We start from the raw sequence: 19,916 nt of genomic DNA, 5'->3' as shown, positions 1-19,916 counted from the left end.
GTTCCAACAACAAATCTGCATACTAAAGGACGGACAGACATGAACTGATTCAAATAGGATCAATAATGTAAGGAATCTATTAAATTCTTTACAAAAGTGATGACAATTTACGATAGAATTAGATAATGAAATTTATAGTAAATTATTGTACTAGAAGATAAAGTTAGATTAGCACTCCAATCATTACCAAGTTGGAAAGCAACAGGAACTCACTGAATAGTTTCAGAATGTGTAAAGATTCTAACTAAGTGACACCAGCAAATCTGTATAATGGTACAACAACCAACAGATTGGACGAGGACAGTTTAGATATCAATACCAAAGTCAGGAGACTTAACATAATGTGCAAACTATCACTCATTATCCTTAATTTCACGTGCTAGTAAAATAATACTTAGGATTACTCAATATAAGTTAGAAATTACATGGAAAAGCAGACGCCAGATGTTCAAACTGGTTTTAGAAAAGGCAGAAAAATAAGAGACAGATAACTGAGAAAGCCACAGAATACCAAAAGAAACAAATATGTAGCTCATTGATTATAAAAAGATCATGACTGTGTTAACTATGTGGAATCTGCTCAGAAAAGTAGATATCCAAGAACATTTCATTATCATCATGAAAAACCTAAAAAAGCCCTGTTCTAGATGGAATATGGCAAACAGTCTGACTCCAAATTGTCTCATTTGAGATAAGGTTGTATACTATCTCCTTATTTATTTAATCTATATGCTGAACATATCATGAGGGAGGATGGACCTGTCATTACTAAGCTGATGACACATTGTTGTACCTTGCTACTTTGGATCAGGCTGGAGATGCCATGGAAATTTTGAACCAGTGTCCAGAGATTGAATGGGGCAAAATTAACTCAAATTAAGTGCCTCTAAGACTGAATTGTCCATCAATAATGTCCAGGAATGTTGGTCTTGGTAGTTACTTTGGATGGGGAAGTATTCCACTCAAAAGAGTTGATGTGTAATTTGGGGCTCCTTCTGGAGGCTGTAGATAAATAAAGTTCTGCCTGATGTTACACTTTACATGGGACTGGGACAGACAGGTATTGGAATTCATTATTTAAGTATTTGTTTATTTATTAAATTCTATTGGCTCCCCAAATCCGGTAGACTCAGATGCTACCTGCTGGATACCAAGCTGCTGGATTACTATAATGCATTCTGGAGTAGCCTTTAGAGGTAATGCAAAAATTACAGCTGATCCTGAATATGTATAGTGAGATTACTGGTAAATCAATCCAGCCAAAGCATGGTAACAACTCTCCTGACATTGTTATCTTGGTTATCTTGGTTATCTGCTATAAGTTACTAATAAAATTTGATGCTAACACAGCATTGAACTATTTATTTAGATTTTTGTATCTTGTCTATCGAGTGCTTCACTATTTTATAAATAAGGTGGCAAAACATACCTAATATTCCTTCCTTCTCCTATTTTCCCCAAAACAACAGCCTGTTAGGTGAGATGGGCTGAGTGAGAATGACTAGCTCAGTGGTGGTGAACCTGTGACAATGACACCTCCGCCCTGCCTTGTCTCCCCTCACCCCGCAGGACAAGCCTCCTGCCCACTGTCCCACCCACCAGAGACCCCTTGGATCTCCCCCAACCCTGTCCAGCCCCCACAGGAATCCCTGCCCACAAGCAACATCGAGGTGACCATGTCCACCTTAGCCACACCCACCCATTCTGCCATGACCACCACAGCCACGCCCACCCAGTGGGCCACGCCCACCTAGCACCCGGCGATAAATAAGTGGTTTTTGGGTTGCAGTTTGGGCACTTGGTCTCTAAAAGGTTTGCCATCACTGGACTAGCCCAAAGTCACTCAGCTAGCTTTCATTATATCAAGCACCATCCTGCCAGGGTTGAATCTATCCATCTATTGAGAATATTTCTCTGGTAAGCTTACTAAGAGACCAAAAGTAGAGGATGACCTTAACTCAGAGAGGGCAGATCCATTATTAAGGCAACAAGTAGATAAACATGTCTTGATTAGGTCTACCTTGTATCTAAACTGCCATGAGCAAGACAACAAGGCTTCTGTGTGGCAGCTCCCATACTGTGGAATTCTTTACCCCTAACATCTATACATCCTCATTCCTTTCAAATATTCAAAGATAATTTAATTTCACTGGGCCTTCAACCACTTTTTGGTTTATAAATTTCCCAACATGGGGCAGAATTGAATTATTGGTACAAATGCATTACTAAAATAGCACTGCTTTTTTATAATTTGATTTATTACTATTCTTTCTGATCCCATTCAGCAGGAATTTTAGAGAGCTAAATTTTGGTTGGTGGAGTATCTCATTCATTCAGTTGTGTTCCAACAAGCTTTTATCAAAGAGATGAATGAGGAGTGTTCTGCTTGACACTTTTAAGATCTCCCTTTACCTTTAATTGAGGAATATTAAAGATGTATTTTCCAAGGGCCATATTACAAAGTGGTTATGGTTAAGGACTTGTTTAGGTTTGTGTGAGTATCATGATAAATAATCTCTTTGCTTGTAAGAAATATGCACATTATACTCTAGAATAAATGAATAAATAATACAGATAAGTGGGATATCAAGGCTAATATAATGTGATGTATTTTTTAAAAATATCCATTTTATTATTTCTATGTCAAAGTATTCTGGCTGAGAATTCAACTAGAGGTTACTTACATCAACTAGACAATCCTTTGAATTATTTCTCTTTTTAAATAATTATCTCATAGGAAATCAGAGTAGTATGTCATCTAGATTTGATATAATTTATGTTGAAAAACATTTTTTACATTTTACAATATGCCAGGAAGCTCTGCAGTTTGCAGATTTAATAACTGATATGAAAATAGAATTTACTAGTTTCTCAGATAAATATATAAGCAGAAAGTATAACACCAGCTCTCATATTAAGAGCTAACTATAATTATTCAGACTTAGTTATTCATAGGTATGCTCTTTTAAATTAATGTGACTACAATTGTTTATACTTTAAATATGCTAAGTTATAATCAACTCATTCAAATGAAATTCATTAACAACTTATTTTTATCCATCAAGGACACACAAAGGTCAGAATCTTTAATGATGAATACAATTTCCACTGAATTAGGGATTAGTTTAGACTTTTTATCTATTATAGAGCGATTTGTCTTGATTTTAAAAGCTTCATATTTTGATAAATTCTATAAAACTTGGAAGATAGGGAATTAGACATATACCCAGAAGTATACAAAACAAAATGAAAATAGAAAGTAATTTTAATACAAGGATATATTGGATTTTAGTGTCTAATGGAAAGCAACAAACACACCTATAGTGCTATCTTTTACATTTTATGAAAGCTGTCACCGGCCAATATTGTGTAATTATGGTCTAAGTTGAGATATGCACTAACATGCCTTTGTGAGTTGTGTGTGGGGAGAAGAGAGAGAATTAAATTAATGTGGTAATCAATAATCCTTAATAAAACTGGATTCATGTATTTACTCTACCTAAATGATGGTAGCAAAAACAAGACTAAGGCTTATGTTCTCCTTGCTCCATAGTCAGTCGCATAAAAGGAGAATTCTAACTGTTACAACACCTGTGTTGCAAAATGATTAATATTCCAAGAATTGTTGCTCGACATATACTTACCCTCCACCTTAAAAACAAACAGAAAACTAGTGGATCTTTCATGAGGAAAAAAGACATCTGGATAGAGTGTGACAATGAAAATGAGAATGTAATATAATCCTCTATACTGAAGTGATATTTATTTTCCTCAAACTGCTTGCTCAAGTCAATTAAGTTGAAGGGAATGTGTTTATAGATCAGTGGTGGCGAACCTATGGTACGCGTGCCAGAGGCGGCACTCAGAGCCTTCTCTGTGGGTATGTGCGCTATGTCCCAGAGATGGCAACCATCCCTCAAGCAGCTGCCCAGTAACTCGCCAAGGTCCCACATGGCCGGATGCATCCCAGCACGGCTGGTTTCCCTCCACCCCATCCCGTCCCTCCTGGACTCGCATGTTCTCCTTTTCCTGGGCACGACCCACTGTATCGCCTCCTTAGCTGTCGGCTGGCCGTCGAGCTCAGAGGCGGCTTCTCTGAACTGCTGGCAACGGGCTGTGGAGCCCCAGATTGCGCCAGTCGAGGGGCCGGCAGGCTGTGGCTGCTGACGGACACTGTCGGCCCCCATGTGCTTGCTGGCCTCTGTGTGCGGGGGCTGATGGTGTCAGGCAGCAACCGCCCTGGCCTCTGCATCGCCTTGCCCTGTGACAATGGCACCCCCGCCCTGCCTTGTCTCCCCTCACCCCACAGGATGAGCCTCCTGCCCACTGTCCCACCCACCAGAGACCCCCTGGATCTCCCCCAACCCTGTCCGCTCCCCGCAGGAGTCCCTGCCTACAAGCAACATCAAGGTGACCACATCCACCTTGGCCACACCCACCCATTCTGCCATGACCACCACAGCCATGCCCACCCAGTGGGCCACGCCCACCTAGCACCTGGCGATAAATAAGTGTCTTTTGGGTTGCAGTTTGGGCACTTGGTCATCACTGTTATAGATCCACCAGAAATGTCTCTGTGTATGTGTGTGCATGTGTGAACAGTACAGTAAATCTGTAACAATATTATCAATAAAAATATTTCTCTGTGATAACCACTTCTTATATGCAGTTATCTCCTTTTTTATTTAGAAAAGGAGATTCCATAAAAGTTTTCTGAAGTTCCTCTGTTCTAAGGTTCAGAATTGGTTGTCTGGATGATGTGGAAATTCCAGGATCCTACATCATATAGAGAGATTGGTAGGATGATGAGGGCCAGACTGATGAGGGGAAGAAGGAATTGGTGTATTCATCTTTTATTTCCCCATCCTATTTTTATTCAAGGAAGACAAAATCCAATTTATATAAAGCGTCAACTAAGCCTCCCTGAGAGACTAGCAAAGACCTGCTCCCTTGCACAGATCTGAAATACAATCAAATTAAGCAAGCCTCTCGCTGGCACTCGGAATAAGATCTTTCTCTGTCCTCATGGGGGGGGGGATATTGGGATGTGGACCTGCAAAACTGCCTCCTACTATCACAGCCCTCCCTTCCCCAGCAGATGGGCCTTGGAGTCTGTTGCACTCTAGGAAGAGTTGGTGTATTCATCTTCACTCTCTCCTTTATTAAAAATATTGACAGAACTTCGGAATGAAAAAAAATCCATTGGGGGATGATTTAGAATTTATATTGGATTTATATTTCTCCACTGTGTAGAACAACATATTATCTTTCTTTTGAAGTTTACCTCAAAACTTAGACCAAAAGGCAGTGTGCTGATGGAGCATGAGAAAACCTGGTTCATCCTCCCACACTCTTTGCTTCAAGCACTGATTTCTTCTGCCAAAGACAGAGAGGAATTCCACTGGGGATAAAGGAATGGGAGGAGAGAGAGGGGCTATGGGGTAATCCACCATCTGTTTTAACAGATGGGTCTGTCACATTAATCTAGTTTGAGCCTAAGGGCCAATTCCAGCTTTCCCCAACCTGATCCCCTGAAGACATGTTGAGAAAGGTTTTGTGATATTATGAAAGCGCAAAAATCTGTTATGGTATGTCTTTCAAGCTTTTGCTCTCAGAAACTGTGGCCTTCCAAAAGAACAATGCTTTGCAATCTAGAGGCCTACCCTAAATTTATAGAAGGCATGTATGGTAGAAGCATTCCTTTATTAACTTTACTATTAACATTATTATACTGTAACTATTTGTTTATTTTGTTGGAATCATTAGCCATTGAAAATGTAATATGATTTCAATTTCAGGGTAAACTTAATTATTAAGTAATTAAAAATCACTTAATTATGATCCCCCAGCTTTATAACTTGTCCATAGGCCTTGGAACACTATTTTTAAATAGATCTGGTGTCTTAATAATGCAGTTTCATCTCACAGTGAAGTTTGTTATACTGGTACACTTTTTGACATAATTCTATTACATCTGAACAAAAAGTCCTATTCCAGTTGTTTACTAATTTGGGCTACTACTATGAAAAGAAAGCAAATTATTGGACAAAAATTGCTATCTGGAAGTTAATACACTTAGAAGACAAATGCTCACTTGATCCAGTGTGTCAAAGAGAAAATCCAAGGTATATTGTTATGCTGGTTCTTTCACCTGACCTACCTCTATAAGGTGTTTACCACAGGGTGACTATTGAAAAAATACCTTACAGTGTGTGAAAAGCAGTCTCATGGATCCATTCCTAAAGCCCATTTTCCTTAATTCTACTAACCTGCCAGCAGAATTAAAGTGGTATGTGAAAATATTAACCAGGGATTACCTTGTGGATAATACAAAATGCTTTCTTAGCAGGTTGTAAAATCTCATATATGCTAAGAAAAGACTGGTAAGAGATTTCTAGACTGGCCACCCAGAGTCACCCAAAAGCAAAATATTTCATTCATATTAAAATAAGGGTATTTTAAAATAGTCAAGAAGAGTTTCAATTACTCTTCATTCAGGATGACTAACGGGAGAAGTACAGTAATGCTTTATGCCATTTCTGGGAAAGAGAGATCTTAGGGTTGTGAGCAGAGCCCCCCTCTAAAGGGCAATTTGGTAAACAGCTTTCATTCTCTTTTCTTTCAGTCCAGCCCTCATGCAAACCTTTCTATCTCCACAAGAGCTTCTGGAATTTAATGATCCAACTGAAGAGCAAACTGAAAAGGAAAATGACTGAAATATTCAAAAGATACAAGTCCTGGAAGCTGGGACAAGCAGTAGTAATTAAAAATGAAAATGTTGCTTGAGCTGACCAACAAAATAGTTGTCTTTATGTAATTTACTGGCTTTCTCTAAGGCTGGCTTATGAGTTGTGTATTTTTCTTCGCTTTATCTACAGCAGATTTTACTGAATAAGGATCAGCTACAAAAAGAATGGCATAGATTGCTGTATCCATATAAAGTAATATGAAATAAATAAAATCTTCAGATAAATATGAATACCGACTGAGCAATCACGCAAATTAGGTGTATTTTATCGCAGATAAAGGAAATTACATGGCAAATCTTTGCAAACAATGCACAGGAAATACAATGATTCTGAATGTTTATTCTCCAGCACTGTATGATTTATCACTTCTTTGATATACTAAAGCTTATTTTACTAACGATACTTGCAAAGGGACAGCTAATGAGACTAGAGGGTAAACACAAGAAATAGAATTTTTTTTTTATTGTACCTCTGCAGCACTCTATAACACAGTGGTTCTCAACCTGTGGGTCGGGACCCCATTTGGGGTCGATCGACCATTTCATGGGGTCGCCAAGCAAGGCTGTCCGCCATTTTTTTTGTCCACCATTTTTTTCCCCTTTTCTGGCGGGTGCCTTACCTCCCTTGGGCTGGGCCAGCTGGTGGTCGGCCTGCTCCGTCTCTGCCGCTTGCCAGCTACGCCTCAGCCGGCGCAGGGGGCGGAACCACGCATGTGCGGCGCTCCCGGGCAGGGAAAGTCCTCGACTTACAACCGGTTGGGTAGTCCTCGACTTACGACCGGTTTAGTCCTCGACTTACGACCGGTTTAGTCCTCGACTTACGACCGGTTGGGGTCACGGCATTAGAAAGGTTGAGAACCACTGCTATAACACAAGTCTTTTTATGTTCCAAGCAGCTTCTACCTCTTCCTTCCTTGTGTTCGCTTTCTATTCATTCCCTGCATATATTGAACAACTTTACTCCACTAGTTCAGGCTAGCTTCTTTCAGATGTATCTTTTTTTCTCTTCCTTTCACAGACATACTCCAGAGAATAGTTACTGTACTCTGCCACTCATTATAATTTTAGCAAGCATGACGAAAAGTGCAGCCAGTTGTTTTACCCCAAATATGCTTACGCTCATTTCTTTGCAAACTCTAATGCAAAAATTTACTTTGCAAAATAACGCTGGTGTTCACATACCACCAATCAGGAGATAAATGCATTGTACTGACATAGAAAAGTCATTTGTCCTGGAATGCATGACTTAATCTCTAAACTTATGAACCAAACACTTCTGAATTGAGGGCACCCAGGAAAAGGGAAATGAAGACAGACTGGTTAAACTAGCTAGTTCATACTTTCAGGCCCAAGTGGAATATTATTTTAAAACGGAAGCATACTGAATACTCAAAAGGAAAACAAGAAGACTTTACATTTTTAGCTGAATTGTGCCAACTTCTAGTATAGCTTATGTCAGTGATGGTGAACCTTTTAGAGACTGAGTGCCCAAACTGCAACCCAAAACCCACTTATGTATCGTCGGGTGCCAGGTGGGCGTGGCTCATTGGGTGAGCGTGGCTGCGGTGGTAACGGCAGACTGGGTGGGACTAAAAAATTCAATCAATCAATTCCAACTTTGCAAGATCTTTGTTTTTCCTTGAGAAGTTGAAATTGACTGATTGATTGAACCTTTTTTTTTTGTACACAATGGCAGAGGCCTAAAGCAAAAAGGTTTTATAAAACCCAGCTGAAGACCTAGGACTGGGGCGACGGCACACATGTCCACAGAGAGGGCTCTGAGTGCCGCCTCTGGTACCCGTGCCATAGGTTCGCCACCACTGGCTTATGTTCTTCTTTGTGTTCAATCTGCTTGATGGCCCAGAAGTCCAATGCTACTGGCTGTGCATAAAGGCTCCATCACTTTCAAATTATTTATAATATCACATTGATACATAAAACATTTGGATACTCGGGCTATTTGTTTTTCTTTATTATCTCTGAAGATAATATGTATTTTACAGGCCATTTGTGTTGAAAAAACATGTAACTTTTCATTGGGAGGTAAACTAACAATAATCTCTGAACACCCTCTCAGTGTTTTGCTGTGCTAATCTGCACACTGTTTCTTTGTGCATGTGCATTTTATAATACCAAGAATAAAAGATGCTGGACATGTTTTGGAACAAACCTACAAATATTTAATTTCCTTAAGGCTCTTTCCCATAATATTTTCAGTAATAAGGAAGCTACTATGATTTAAGCCATGCCCTCCTAGTGTATTTAGCTTTGATAGTCACTTTGTATTTTTTCCCACAGTACACCAGACACTAGATTGATTTGATGTAATATAGCAAAGAAAAAAAGGTATCTCCCAGAAATTTAACACTCAAAAGAATGGTCCCACTGCTTTACTGAATTGCATGATGGATCCTGCTATGACAAAACTTCAGGAACGACACCCACACACTGAAGGAAGCTCTCTGCTTGGAGTAATTATTTATGCAAAGCAGAAATGGCACCAATCAATGAATCTGTCTGCATTGTTTAATACAATGGTAAATATATTTCCCAGAGTAAATAGGTACTTTAAAACCACTCAGGAATGGTGATCACACAGCAATTTAAGTGAATGACCTACCTGAGAGACCTTTCTGACAACATCGCTGCCCACACCAAGTCCCTGCACAAAGGAACGGGCTGCAATAAAGGCCCTTGTTGCCTTGAGCTTCAGGTCCCTTGGAACCTCTCCAAATGGCTTATGCTGTTCCGAGTGCTTCACTATGCAGTCCATATATTCGTCCGGAAGCTGGTACTGGGGATTCATCAACTTGAAGAGCCGCTCTAGCAGGCGAGTCCAAAATTCATTGAGGGCTTCTTCTAAGTTGATGTTGGGGCCTCGATAATAATGCCGCAGCTCACTATACAAGTCTTTGAAAAGCTTTACGTTCTGGAGATAAAGGTCTCCATACATACCAGGAAATGTGTCATAAAGTGCTTTCTCTGACTTGTTTAACAAATCCTGGAAGTAACCTGAAATCAAAGAAGTAGGAGAAATAGGTCAGGAATTTCTGGAAGGAAATTAACAAGAATTAAAGACATCTTCACATTAATTTATTGCATCATTATTAAAAGGAAATGAAAAAACCTGATATGTTAAGTGCACTGATATAGTTAAGCACAAAAAATGAATACGTGTCATTTGCATTTTGTTGTTTGACTGAATAGATGCAAAACCAGATTCACATTCAGAACTGTGAAAGATTTGTCCCCAAAAGCTCATCTCTAAAATTATACTTCCTCAACATTCCCATGAATGTGTAAGATACAACACTACATTCATTATTATTTCTTGTATATTTGGAAATCAGGCACTGATGAAATTTTATCTATGGGAAATATGCCCAAATACATCTTAAATGAAATGGTAACCGATAACAATTACATTTAAATTTGATCATACTGCTTAATTCCCAAGATAATATATGCAAATCACTATATAAATCAGTATGATAAAAGGTCCTGACAGAAACATATGTGCATAAGCTTACCATGCTATTTAAGAGAATACAGTATATCAACAATAAATACATTTAGAAGTATGAAGACTAAAAGGTTCAATATTTGCTCTTGATATTAAAAGAGGACATTTAGAAAATTATTTGACTACTTACAATTTTTTTTTGTTTTAAAAGAAACAACATGACAAATAGCATGCTGGTTCATTACCACTGATCTAACTTTTACTAAAAGAGAGCAAATACTATATCCTTTCAAAGCATTTTTCCATGGTGCTGAGACATTATTTACTTTTAGATATCATTTATGAATATTTATGCTAAGAATAGCAGGTCATTAAATACTATAATGCAAGGCCTTCCCTTGTAAAATAGAAAAATAAGAACTAAGAGCTCCATTAACCTTACAAGCAAAATTAAGGGAATCATTCTAGATTAATTGTAGATCTGTGAAACTCTTATTTAGTTTTATCAGTTACTTGACAATATCCACCAACCAGAATCAGCTGCAAAAAGCACAAACCTGGCCTGAAATCACACAAATATGGTTTATTTGGGTTTTGCTCAGTGATTTGTCAATATAAACATTATGGTTTGTAAACAATGATTTATAGCTAAACATGTGGTGTGACTCCAGCTAAATGTGGGTTATTTGGAAAAGAATGGTTAAGCAAATAAGAATCTTGCATCAATGCATACCTAGAATGAAAACAAATGTATCTCAAAGCACATTGTAAAAGATTTTAGCTTTACAACTGTATTGAATTCAGTCCTTTCACACAGAAATTTATTACTATCCTAGAATCCCAAGCATTCTTCATTTCACTTAGTTTAGTTGGAAAAAAATGTTGAAAGATGCCACAATTAAAAAAAAATAAAGCTGTGTTGAAGAACTACTACACATTACATAGTCTTATCTTAGTTTATCTTATCTACCTTCTTCTGTGAAATGCAATTATATTTACTTTTTTCTTTGAAATTAGACATAGAAATCATGAAATGTTGAGTTGCCAGTCTGTATTATTCTATTGAATCAGACCAAGTATTTTTACATATAATAGTATCTGGACGGAGCAGCATTGACTTATATTAGTATCAATTAACAATAGCACCATTCTTTATGACTCTTTCAGACCACAGCTATTTATTTATTTAAGAACATTTATATGGCCGCCAAACTCACTCTCATTGACTCCGGGGGGGCTTACAAGGATAGAACCCCAATACAAAAAGAAATAAGCCCCCCCACTCCCCTGGCGACAACATCAAATGAGCCTACTTGATGGGCTCCATATCACTCTGGGGTCCCTAAGCCTGTTGGGGACCCCAGAATAATTTTGCTACAGTCGTTGGTCAATCATATTTCTACTACAAAGAGACCCTATGCAGTTATGTATGCAGATTATGAGGAAGAAATATTAATATTTCTGCCATGCTCAAGAGGCAGCTGAAGTGTTTTGATGTAAAACTATTCAGCTCAGAAATCATTCATAGCAGCAGAAAGTTCCTGTAATCCTTCAGAAAGCACTGCTTCTTGAACAAATAGTTAAAATTGTATATCTCATTTATTTTTGCAATTTTTAAACAATCTATTCATTCTAACAATATTTTCAAACTAGGGAACAGTTAAAATCATTTGTAAGTGCTAAACAATTCACAAACTGGTGATGATGGTGATGAATGGATGGAATTCATCCATAAAAGAGAAAATATTTCACAGTATCTTAAATGTTAATGCTGGTATACTACATTAAAATTGAGCAGACTGCTTGGCCATCACCTTAATAGGTGATACCAGAGGACCAAAGAGTGGGAAAGATACATTTAGGTCACTGATTCCAGCTCCTTTCTTAATGCAGGAATCCAAATTAAAGCATCCTAAATAGATTCCATCCAGTGGAATACCACCTCTCTGGGCAATTGGTTTCACCATCTAGCTATTCTTATTATTAGGGTATCAGTTCTGGTCTGCTTTCCTATAACTTTTATCCATTATTTTGTATCCTGGACTTTGTAATAATATAGATAATGGGTCTTTGATTTCTATATGGCATTCTTTCAGATATTTGATGAGTGCAAACCACTACTGAAAAAAAATTCAGGTAGTTTCTGTGAATCAGACATTGAACAGAAGTGTGTGTGTATATATATATATATATATATATATATATATATATATATATATATATATATATATATATATATATATATATATATCGCTATTCATATGATTTTTCTTAAGACTAAACATACCCAAGTCCTTCAATCTATTTTCATAGATTTCCAATAGCTTGATAATCCTTGTTGCCTGTCCTTCCTTGATCCTATTAAAATTATATGATTCTTTTTAAAAGCTCAGAACTTTGATTATTATTTCATGTGATTTGGAAGTCATTCATCTGTTGATATAGCCTCCTCTTCCTCCTCTGCCATATCACACTACTATTCCAGGACTTTTTGCACAAGTAGCACTACCGGGTCAGCTATTCCATCCTACCCCCATCTATTATTTATGTTTTTGAAGTGAAGAATTTTATATTTGTCTCTGTTAAATTTCAATGTTACTTTGAACTATTTCTCTAATTAATGAAGATTATTACTTCTTACCACCCAAAAATATTGAAGGTTATATGACCCAGGTCTGATCAGTATGGTACTCTACTTAATACTCTCCAATATATTGATCTCTCTTTAACTACAATAAGTGCCCCAAGAAAATCATTTTGGAGAATCTATGCAAATGGACAAGACATAATCTTCTTTTAGATAAATAAGATATCTCTTGAAATAACTATATCACAAGGCAGGTTTATGCATATACTTCAACTATAAAGACTGCTTTTAACTCTCTTGTGTAATTTGCTTATAAAGATTAGTAGCTCTTCTATATTCACTAATGCAATATCTACAATAGTTTCTAACAGGTGAGAACAATTTCTCTGATTTAAGAGAATTCATCCAATCTTTTAATTAAGTCTCCAAGGATCTAATAACTAGGTTATTACAACAAGAAAATATATTACTTGTAATTTAAAACCAGAGAAGGAATAACACGGGAGAAATATGTGAAGGTAACAAACAAGCTGATACATACTAGGTTCAGATTAGCTTCCCTTTATCATATGGGAAAAGTTTAGGAAGCAGTCTTTGCCATAACAGATTAATGACTGGTCCCTTCTACTAGAGGTTGGAGAGAATGTAAAAATTATTACTAATAACAAGATTAGAGAATTCATGTGTAGTATGTCCAGTTCACTGAAAATTTTGAGATGCAAAGTGTGCCCTATGAAGATAATGGTTGTAAAGACCCTGATTGTGATATAAATATTTCAGAATGGATTTATCACGGCAATATTATAACTATGATATGGAGCCATCAGCAGCCCAATAGAAACTGATAAAAATCAGACCACAATTAGTCTGAACTAAGAGGCTGGTCCAAAGTACACTAGACTCCCAATTGTAGGATAAAAACCCTCTTTTAGCAATTCTCATGAATAAAGGAAGATTGGTCACAGTATGAATTGTATGAAGCCTAAAATATTTCTTCTGAAATATTTTGAAATATGTTATTTATGGTTCTGCAGCTCCTTCTTCTTCCTCTCTTTACCATCAGTTTTCTTCTATCTGCTATTTAGGGTTAGTTAATGAATAGCTGGCCTAGAAAAAAAAGATTGTTCTTGAAAGAAGAGAAGAAAAGAAATATTAAGGAAAGGTGGGATCAAAGAAATCATTAGAATTTCCTTGGAAGAGCTATTAAGGGGGCAGATGAAGATGGCAAGAATTTATGGATGACTTATGGTTATCAGGATCTGAGACAATTTCATGGTGCCTAACTAGCTAAGGGAGAGCTCCATTTTTAAGGCTTTATGAAGACATTTCAAATTAAATAGAAATTTAAATTGTGTGTGCATATGTCTGTATATGTATTTATATCTGAGAATGTATGTATGCAAAGAAATTAACTGTAGATATGTTTTTAAAAGCAATGTCTCAGTCTGCTTATAAGATGTTGTATTGAACAGTATTGTAAGCAGATTCTGCAAATGGGCAGTATGGACAGTGTGAATCTTAGTATAGATTTTCAAAGACTACCATCTCAGCAAAACAAATCCACTTTCTTCTGCACAAAGGAAGGTGCTTTGCCTTATTGCTAGATAATATTGTTTGAATTCCATATAATGCTGTTAGATTGTGATTGCTGATCTTTTGGGAATGAGTACCATTCCAATTGACTTAGTAATTCTGAGTTATTGCATTAAAGAGGATGCAGCTTCTCAAGGGATCCATTAACTAGCCCATATTCCTAGTTTTCCGTTTTCAAGTGGCACAAATCTCTAACCACTGCAGAACTTGTACAGGAATTATTTCACCCAATAATTTTGTGCAAGTAAGCTTGTTCCCATCTTTCAGTAAATTTAGCCAACTCGTGTCATCCACACTTGATTATTGTATGTTAAGTAGAGAGATAAGTGCAGAGTTGCCATTTATTTCTGGAATAGCTATTTGATTGATTTTGAACCCAAATATTAGTTGCTTTGAATGAAGCAGAATTTTATGTTTATAGAAAGAAACTGATGAATCAAAACTTTATCTAGCTTTGAATACCAGAGAGCACCACTGACACAGTTTCATGCCCTTTCTGTTTTGAATTTTATTTTATGCCATTTAAGATTTTTGCTTATTCTTTAGGGGAACAAAGATTCCTGCCTGAAGATAAAGGCCATACTGCAGAAGGAAGTATAAATGCAAAGAAATATATACAAAACATATATACAGTATATTGCTGTTTTAGTAAAAGGAAGGAGCTTTATATTTGTTTGTTTTTTTGCGAAGGAGGGATAGACATGAGACCTAGTGAGAAGCAGTATTTCTGAAAAGTTGGAGGAAAACAAAGTAAGAATTAAATAAAATGTTGAAGTTGCTCCATTCAGTAGGACTGACGCTAATTCTCAGGCAATAAATTTTAAGTAACACTATCTACACATATACTTTATAATGGCAAATAAATGGAATATGAAAATAACTATGGTTTTGTTTTTATGCAGCCTTCCTGTTTTAAGATATTTCTTTCCATCTGGAATGTGAAAGGCCCTGTTTATTTAACATCTAACATCTCAAAAAGGCTAAAGGGATTTATGCTGCACAGTGGATCTGACATATTGATTTTCCCCAGTGAGAGGAAAGAAGAGGATAAACTGACTGTTGGAATAACCTTTTCGTTTTCAGGCAGGATCCTCCTTATCATAAGTTCTTACCGTAGTCACATTTTATCTCTCCTCCATGCTATAAAAATCAATTTCCTTTGTTGCCTGGAAAGAACTCCTAACGTTGTGTTTCAGAAAATATTTGTGGACTGGAGATTTATCCCTATAATATTATCACACTTTCACAAATCCCCGATATGTCTGGTAGCACATTAACGTTATGGTGACATGTTAGCGTTAAAGCAATCCACATTTGGTTATCTGAAATTTTTAAAATAAATTTGACAAAAAATGCTTTATTTTGCCATTGTTGTTGTTGTTGTTATTATTATTATTATTATTATTATTATTATTATTATTATTATTATTGAAGCAACAGCTTTTGAGAGCTCTTTGAGCATTCTCTTGAAATTTTGTTCAGTTTCCATTCATATTTCAGACAGTGGAACAGCTCAAAGAAAGCTGTAGGAAAACTCTAATTTTAATAGGCTTCAATGAACAGCACTCCAAACTATATCCAATAATAAACAGAGTTTATTACCCGATGCAATTTTTAAAATCTCCTTCTCTGTCCACATATATAGATTTGAATTTCTGTAATTCTCAGCACTGGCTATACTTGCTGGGAAACCTGGTAAGCAAGCTGGAGAGGCTGCCTTATAGAGTATTGTGTTATTAACTTGCAGAAATAGATTTGACTGGCAAAAACTACAATTTAGGTATACTCTTTGTAGCTCATTTTAATCAGCCACTTGACTAGGATTGCCACTCCTTTGTTGTATACGACACTCCTTGGAAATGCAGTTACAATACATATATAGAGTTGCGCAATGCTTATGATCTGAAGGATGCTTCAGAATGCATACATGTCACACTTGTCTGTAACCTGTTAAAGCAATTGCTCCATTTCTCAAGATGGCACAGCTTTGCATAACAACAGTTTTGCTTCTGCATAATCCTGGGAAAAGACAATCTGATTTTAGAAGTTGAAGATGCATGCTATTTTTATGCCCCCATGTACTTCAAAGCAAATTTTTGCCTTTGTATATGAAACACTACACAGCTCTTATTTAAACAGGAATCTAAGTTGCACAATTCTCATTCTAAGTAACTAACAGTAAGAGTTACCATAATAACTGAAACAACCCAACCCAAGAGATGTCCCAAAATGAGCAGATGAGTGGGAAAGTCAAATAGGACTAACATCATAATTTTTTATTTGTTTCTATTGAATACAATAAAAACATCCAATGCATGTCAGAGTGCTATTACTACCTCAGGACAATTTTTTTGTGGTTCACTCATAAGAACAAACTTTTTTCCTGTTTAATTCATTTTCTCAGGAATGATGAGAGCTGTTCCTTAAAGAAATGTCTCCATGTCATCTTTGAAGGTGCTCCTCCAGAATGATCTCCAAATGAAGGTTAGGCATGTAGTTATAAAAGAGAGGAATTTTTAATTGTATTGTACAGTGGAATGGTCTCCTAAAATGGCTTGCTTGGCATTCATGCTGCTATCTGCTTTGCCTTCTCTTTTCACCCTTTAAAGTTTAATGCTTTCATTCTGTTATGTTTCATTCTGTTATGGTTTTTTTCTTTACTAATTACTGGTTAGAAGATAAGTAAATAAATGAACACTATCTGGAAACCTATAGTTTGCTCTTGTATACAGTGCTTTAACTATACAGTAAGTGAAGCAGAAGGAGTAGCAGCCTTCCAAAGCTTTATCAGCTGGAATTCAAAAGTTAAATAGCTTCATTGCTCCCAAAGCCTGCAGTTGTTAATGAGCTGTGTTCTGTGAACTAGCTACACAGTGATACAATTTCCTTAAGTTATAGGCAATCTGTTTTGGACAAGTTTTGGACTGCTCTAAGACAGTCTTTCTTTAGATGTGTTGTGATTTATTTTCTATTAATCTAAAAAAATCAGGAATTTTTGGCATCATGCCCCATCTTTGATGTTTCAGAAACTCTCATATTTCCTTTGCTGAATATTTGTTAAGTATGTTCACAACCCTATTGGTCTTTTGTAAGGCTATAAAAACCTGGCTGTGTATCTGGGCCCAAGGCTCTTAATGTGCTGAGGGCTTGTTTCTTGGCTTTACCGATGTTAATTGGTTAATTATCTTGGTTGCTATACGTATGTATTTTTGGATATTTCTACTGCTTTAATTGTTTTAACTTTTATAATATTTATATATGATACTATTTATAACTATTTATAGCTAGCTTACAATTGTAAGCTCCCAGAATTACTTGGCTGACATGGGTGATTATAGAAATCGAATGAACGAATGAACGAATGAACGAACGAATAAAAACTTGATGCATACATAGAAGGACACTTTGGGCCCCCACTTCCATCTTTCCAATAATCTACTAGTGATCTTCTGACACATTTCTTCCCTCTTTCCCTTCAGCCTGTCCAGTTTCAGGTTTCCTGCTGCACAGTCATTGATGTTCCTTTCTCATATTTAATCCCATCAGTTCACCCAGCCTTTCTACAGTATTCTATTTGATCATCATTTGAACTTTACTGCATTTTTTCACTGTTTTTTTTAATGCAAGTTTCACATTCTTGCATTCCTCCCTGAAATTTCGTCATGCCACTCCCAGTTTGAAAATCCCTGAAGGAGAAAACATAGATACTTCTTCTATGAGATAGTGAGAAATGTAGGAACTGGTAAAGGCTACTTTAAGTTTTCATTATTTCTTAAGACTTGGATAAAAAACAGATTTTCAATACTTACACATTGTTACTCTTTTCCTGGGCAAACAACATTAAGCAAATAGCAACTGGTGTGCCATTTAGTCGTCTGGGCTGTGAAAAAGTCTTTCATCAAAATGTGCGTGTTTCAACATGAATATAAAAATAGCTAAACATTCCAAAAGATTGGTATCTTCTTAGAGAGTCAGTTTAAAACAATGACTGATGGAAAGGAATAATTCCTCTGTTCACTCACTTGTCATTAAATTAAACAACTTAAAAGAATTCACAAAGTCTTCCTGAGGTTCAGGACTGGGATTTGGATGGAAAGAAGGTCTTTATATGGTCAACTATTAATTTAATACTTTTAAGGTAGCTTCTTTATTTAAAAGACACATACGCACCAAGAACTCAGAACAAGCCATTTATTCCATTTTGTTATAATGAGGAACAGCAATATTCAGATTTCCTTTCTTAGCGTAGAAATTATTATTATTATTATTTTTAAAAAAGTAACTTTCACAATCATGGACAGTAGTGTCCATGAACCAGTGATTAATGGACCACTAGAATTATTTCTGCAGAGACCATGTTCTTATAATACTGAGCTAGTCTCTTTAAATACCATGCAAAATCACAATAATATTCTTGCTATGGAAATATGAGCTAGTATACAGTGGACAGAAGATCTGTAAATGATATGGTCTGAGGCTAGCTAAGCTCTTCCCGTAATTAAAAATGGAAAAAAATTAAACAATTTTGGCCATTAAGTGCTGGTAATTAAAACCATTAGCTTTCCTCCTTTAAAATCCAACACACTTCTTTGTTAGAGTGGATGAACATTAAGCCTCCAATTATACCCTAAAGGAGATGTTGTTCAAGTACAGCATCATTATGTTATTTTTGAGCACTTTATCATACTCATGACTCCCCCCCCTCGCATCTATCTTGCCAGAAAAAAGCATTACAATTAAGCTAGTAAAGTCTGTTATAGAAAATTTTGGGAAGAGGCATCTTGATTTTGGTTTTCAAGCAGCTGTTCTGGAAATATAAACATAACACATTATTCTTTCTCCATCTCACTTTCTCCCCAAACAGGCCACTTTTTTTCCTGTTTAGATAATTCATTTGTGCTTCCAGAGAGAACACAAGCCAATCATCAGTCATATCATTATAAATACCCTTTATTAATTTAAAGGCTATAGCAATCCATACTTTTTAAGTTAAAAATACATGTCTAAACTCAAAAGCAATTTAGAGAAATGTAATGCAAATTTCTGAGTCACTTTTAAAACATGAATATGATTTTTTTCCACATTTTCATTACAGAAAACTACATTTCAAAATTAAATTATACAGCTCATTTTAAATATATAGCTTAGGATGCATATCCTGTTAATTATACTTTAATATAGTTTTCACTACATTTAAAACCTTTTTATAATAGCAACTTTAAGTCACAGGTAATTGTAAATTATAAATATTTGCATGAAAACCTAGATTATTTTATATTGCAAACCTGCAAGAATTATTTCTGGGCACTCTCTTTCCTTCATTGTTGATAAGAGAAAACAAGTATGATGAATAGTATATAAAGAAGATGCTGAAAGAATTAAGATATAGACTGACAAAGAAAGTATAAAATATAGGTAAATGAGGTCAGATATGATATTGTTGCCATTACGGAAACATGGTGCGATGAAACCCACAAATGGAACACACAGCTAGAGGGATTTAAATTATTTAAAAGAAACAGACC

General features: G+C 36.2%; 1 protein-coding gene across 1 annotated transcript in view; it reads right to left on the bottom strand.

Moving 5' to 3' along the window:
• Positions 1–19,916, bottom strand: part of GPC1 (glypican 1) — a gene marked incomplete at its 5' end in the record, with an annotated part of 83,748 nt that overhangs the window by 18,409 nt on the left and 45,423 nt on the right. Inside the window, one exon of the mRNA XM_015816735.1 lies at positions 9,369–9,760. Coding sequence (XP_015672221.1) covers positions 9,369–9,760 — 392 coding nt within the window. The remainder of the gene's footprint in view (positions 1–9,368; positions 9,761–19,916) is intronic.

The sequence above is a fragment of the Protobothrops mucrosquamatus genome, unplaced genomic scaffold (assembly GCF_001527695.2).
Source record: "Protobothrops mucrosquamatus isolate PMUCROS unplaced genomic scaffold, P.Mucros_1.0 scaffold488, whole genome shotgun sequence".
Classification (NCBI taxonomy): domain Eukaryota; kingdom Metazoa; phylum Chordata; class Lepidosauria; order Squamata; family Viperidae; genus Protobothrops; species Protobothrops mucrosquamatus.
Note: the sequence above shows the minus strand (reverse complement) of the source record. Positions and strands in the feature narration are given on the sequence as shown.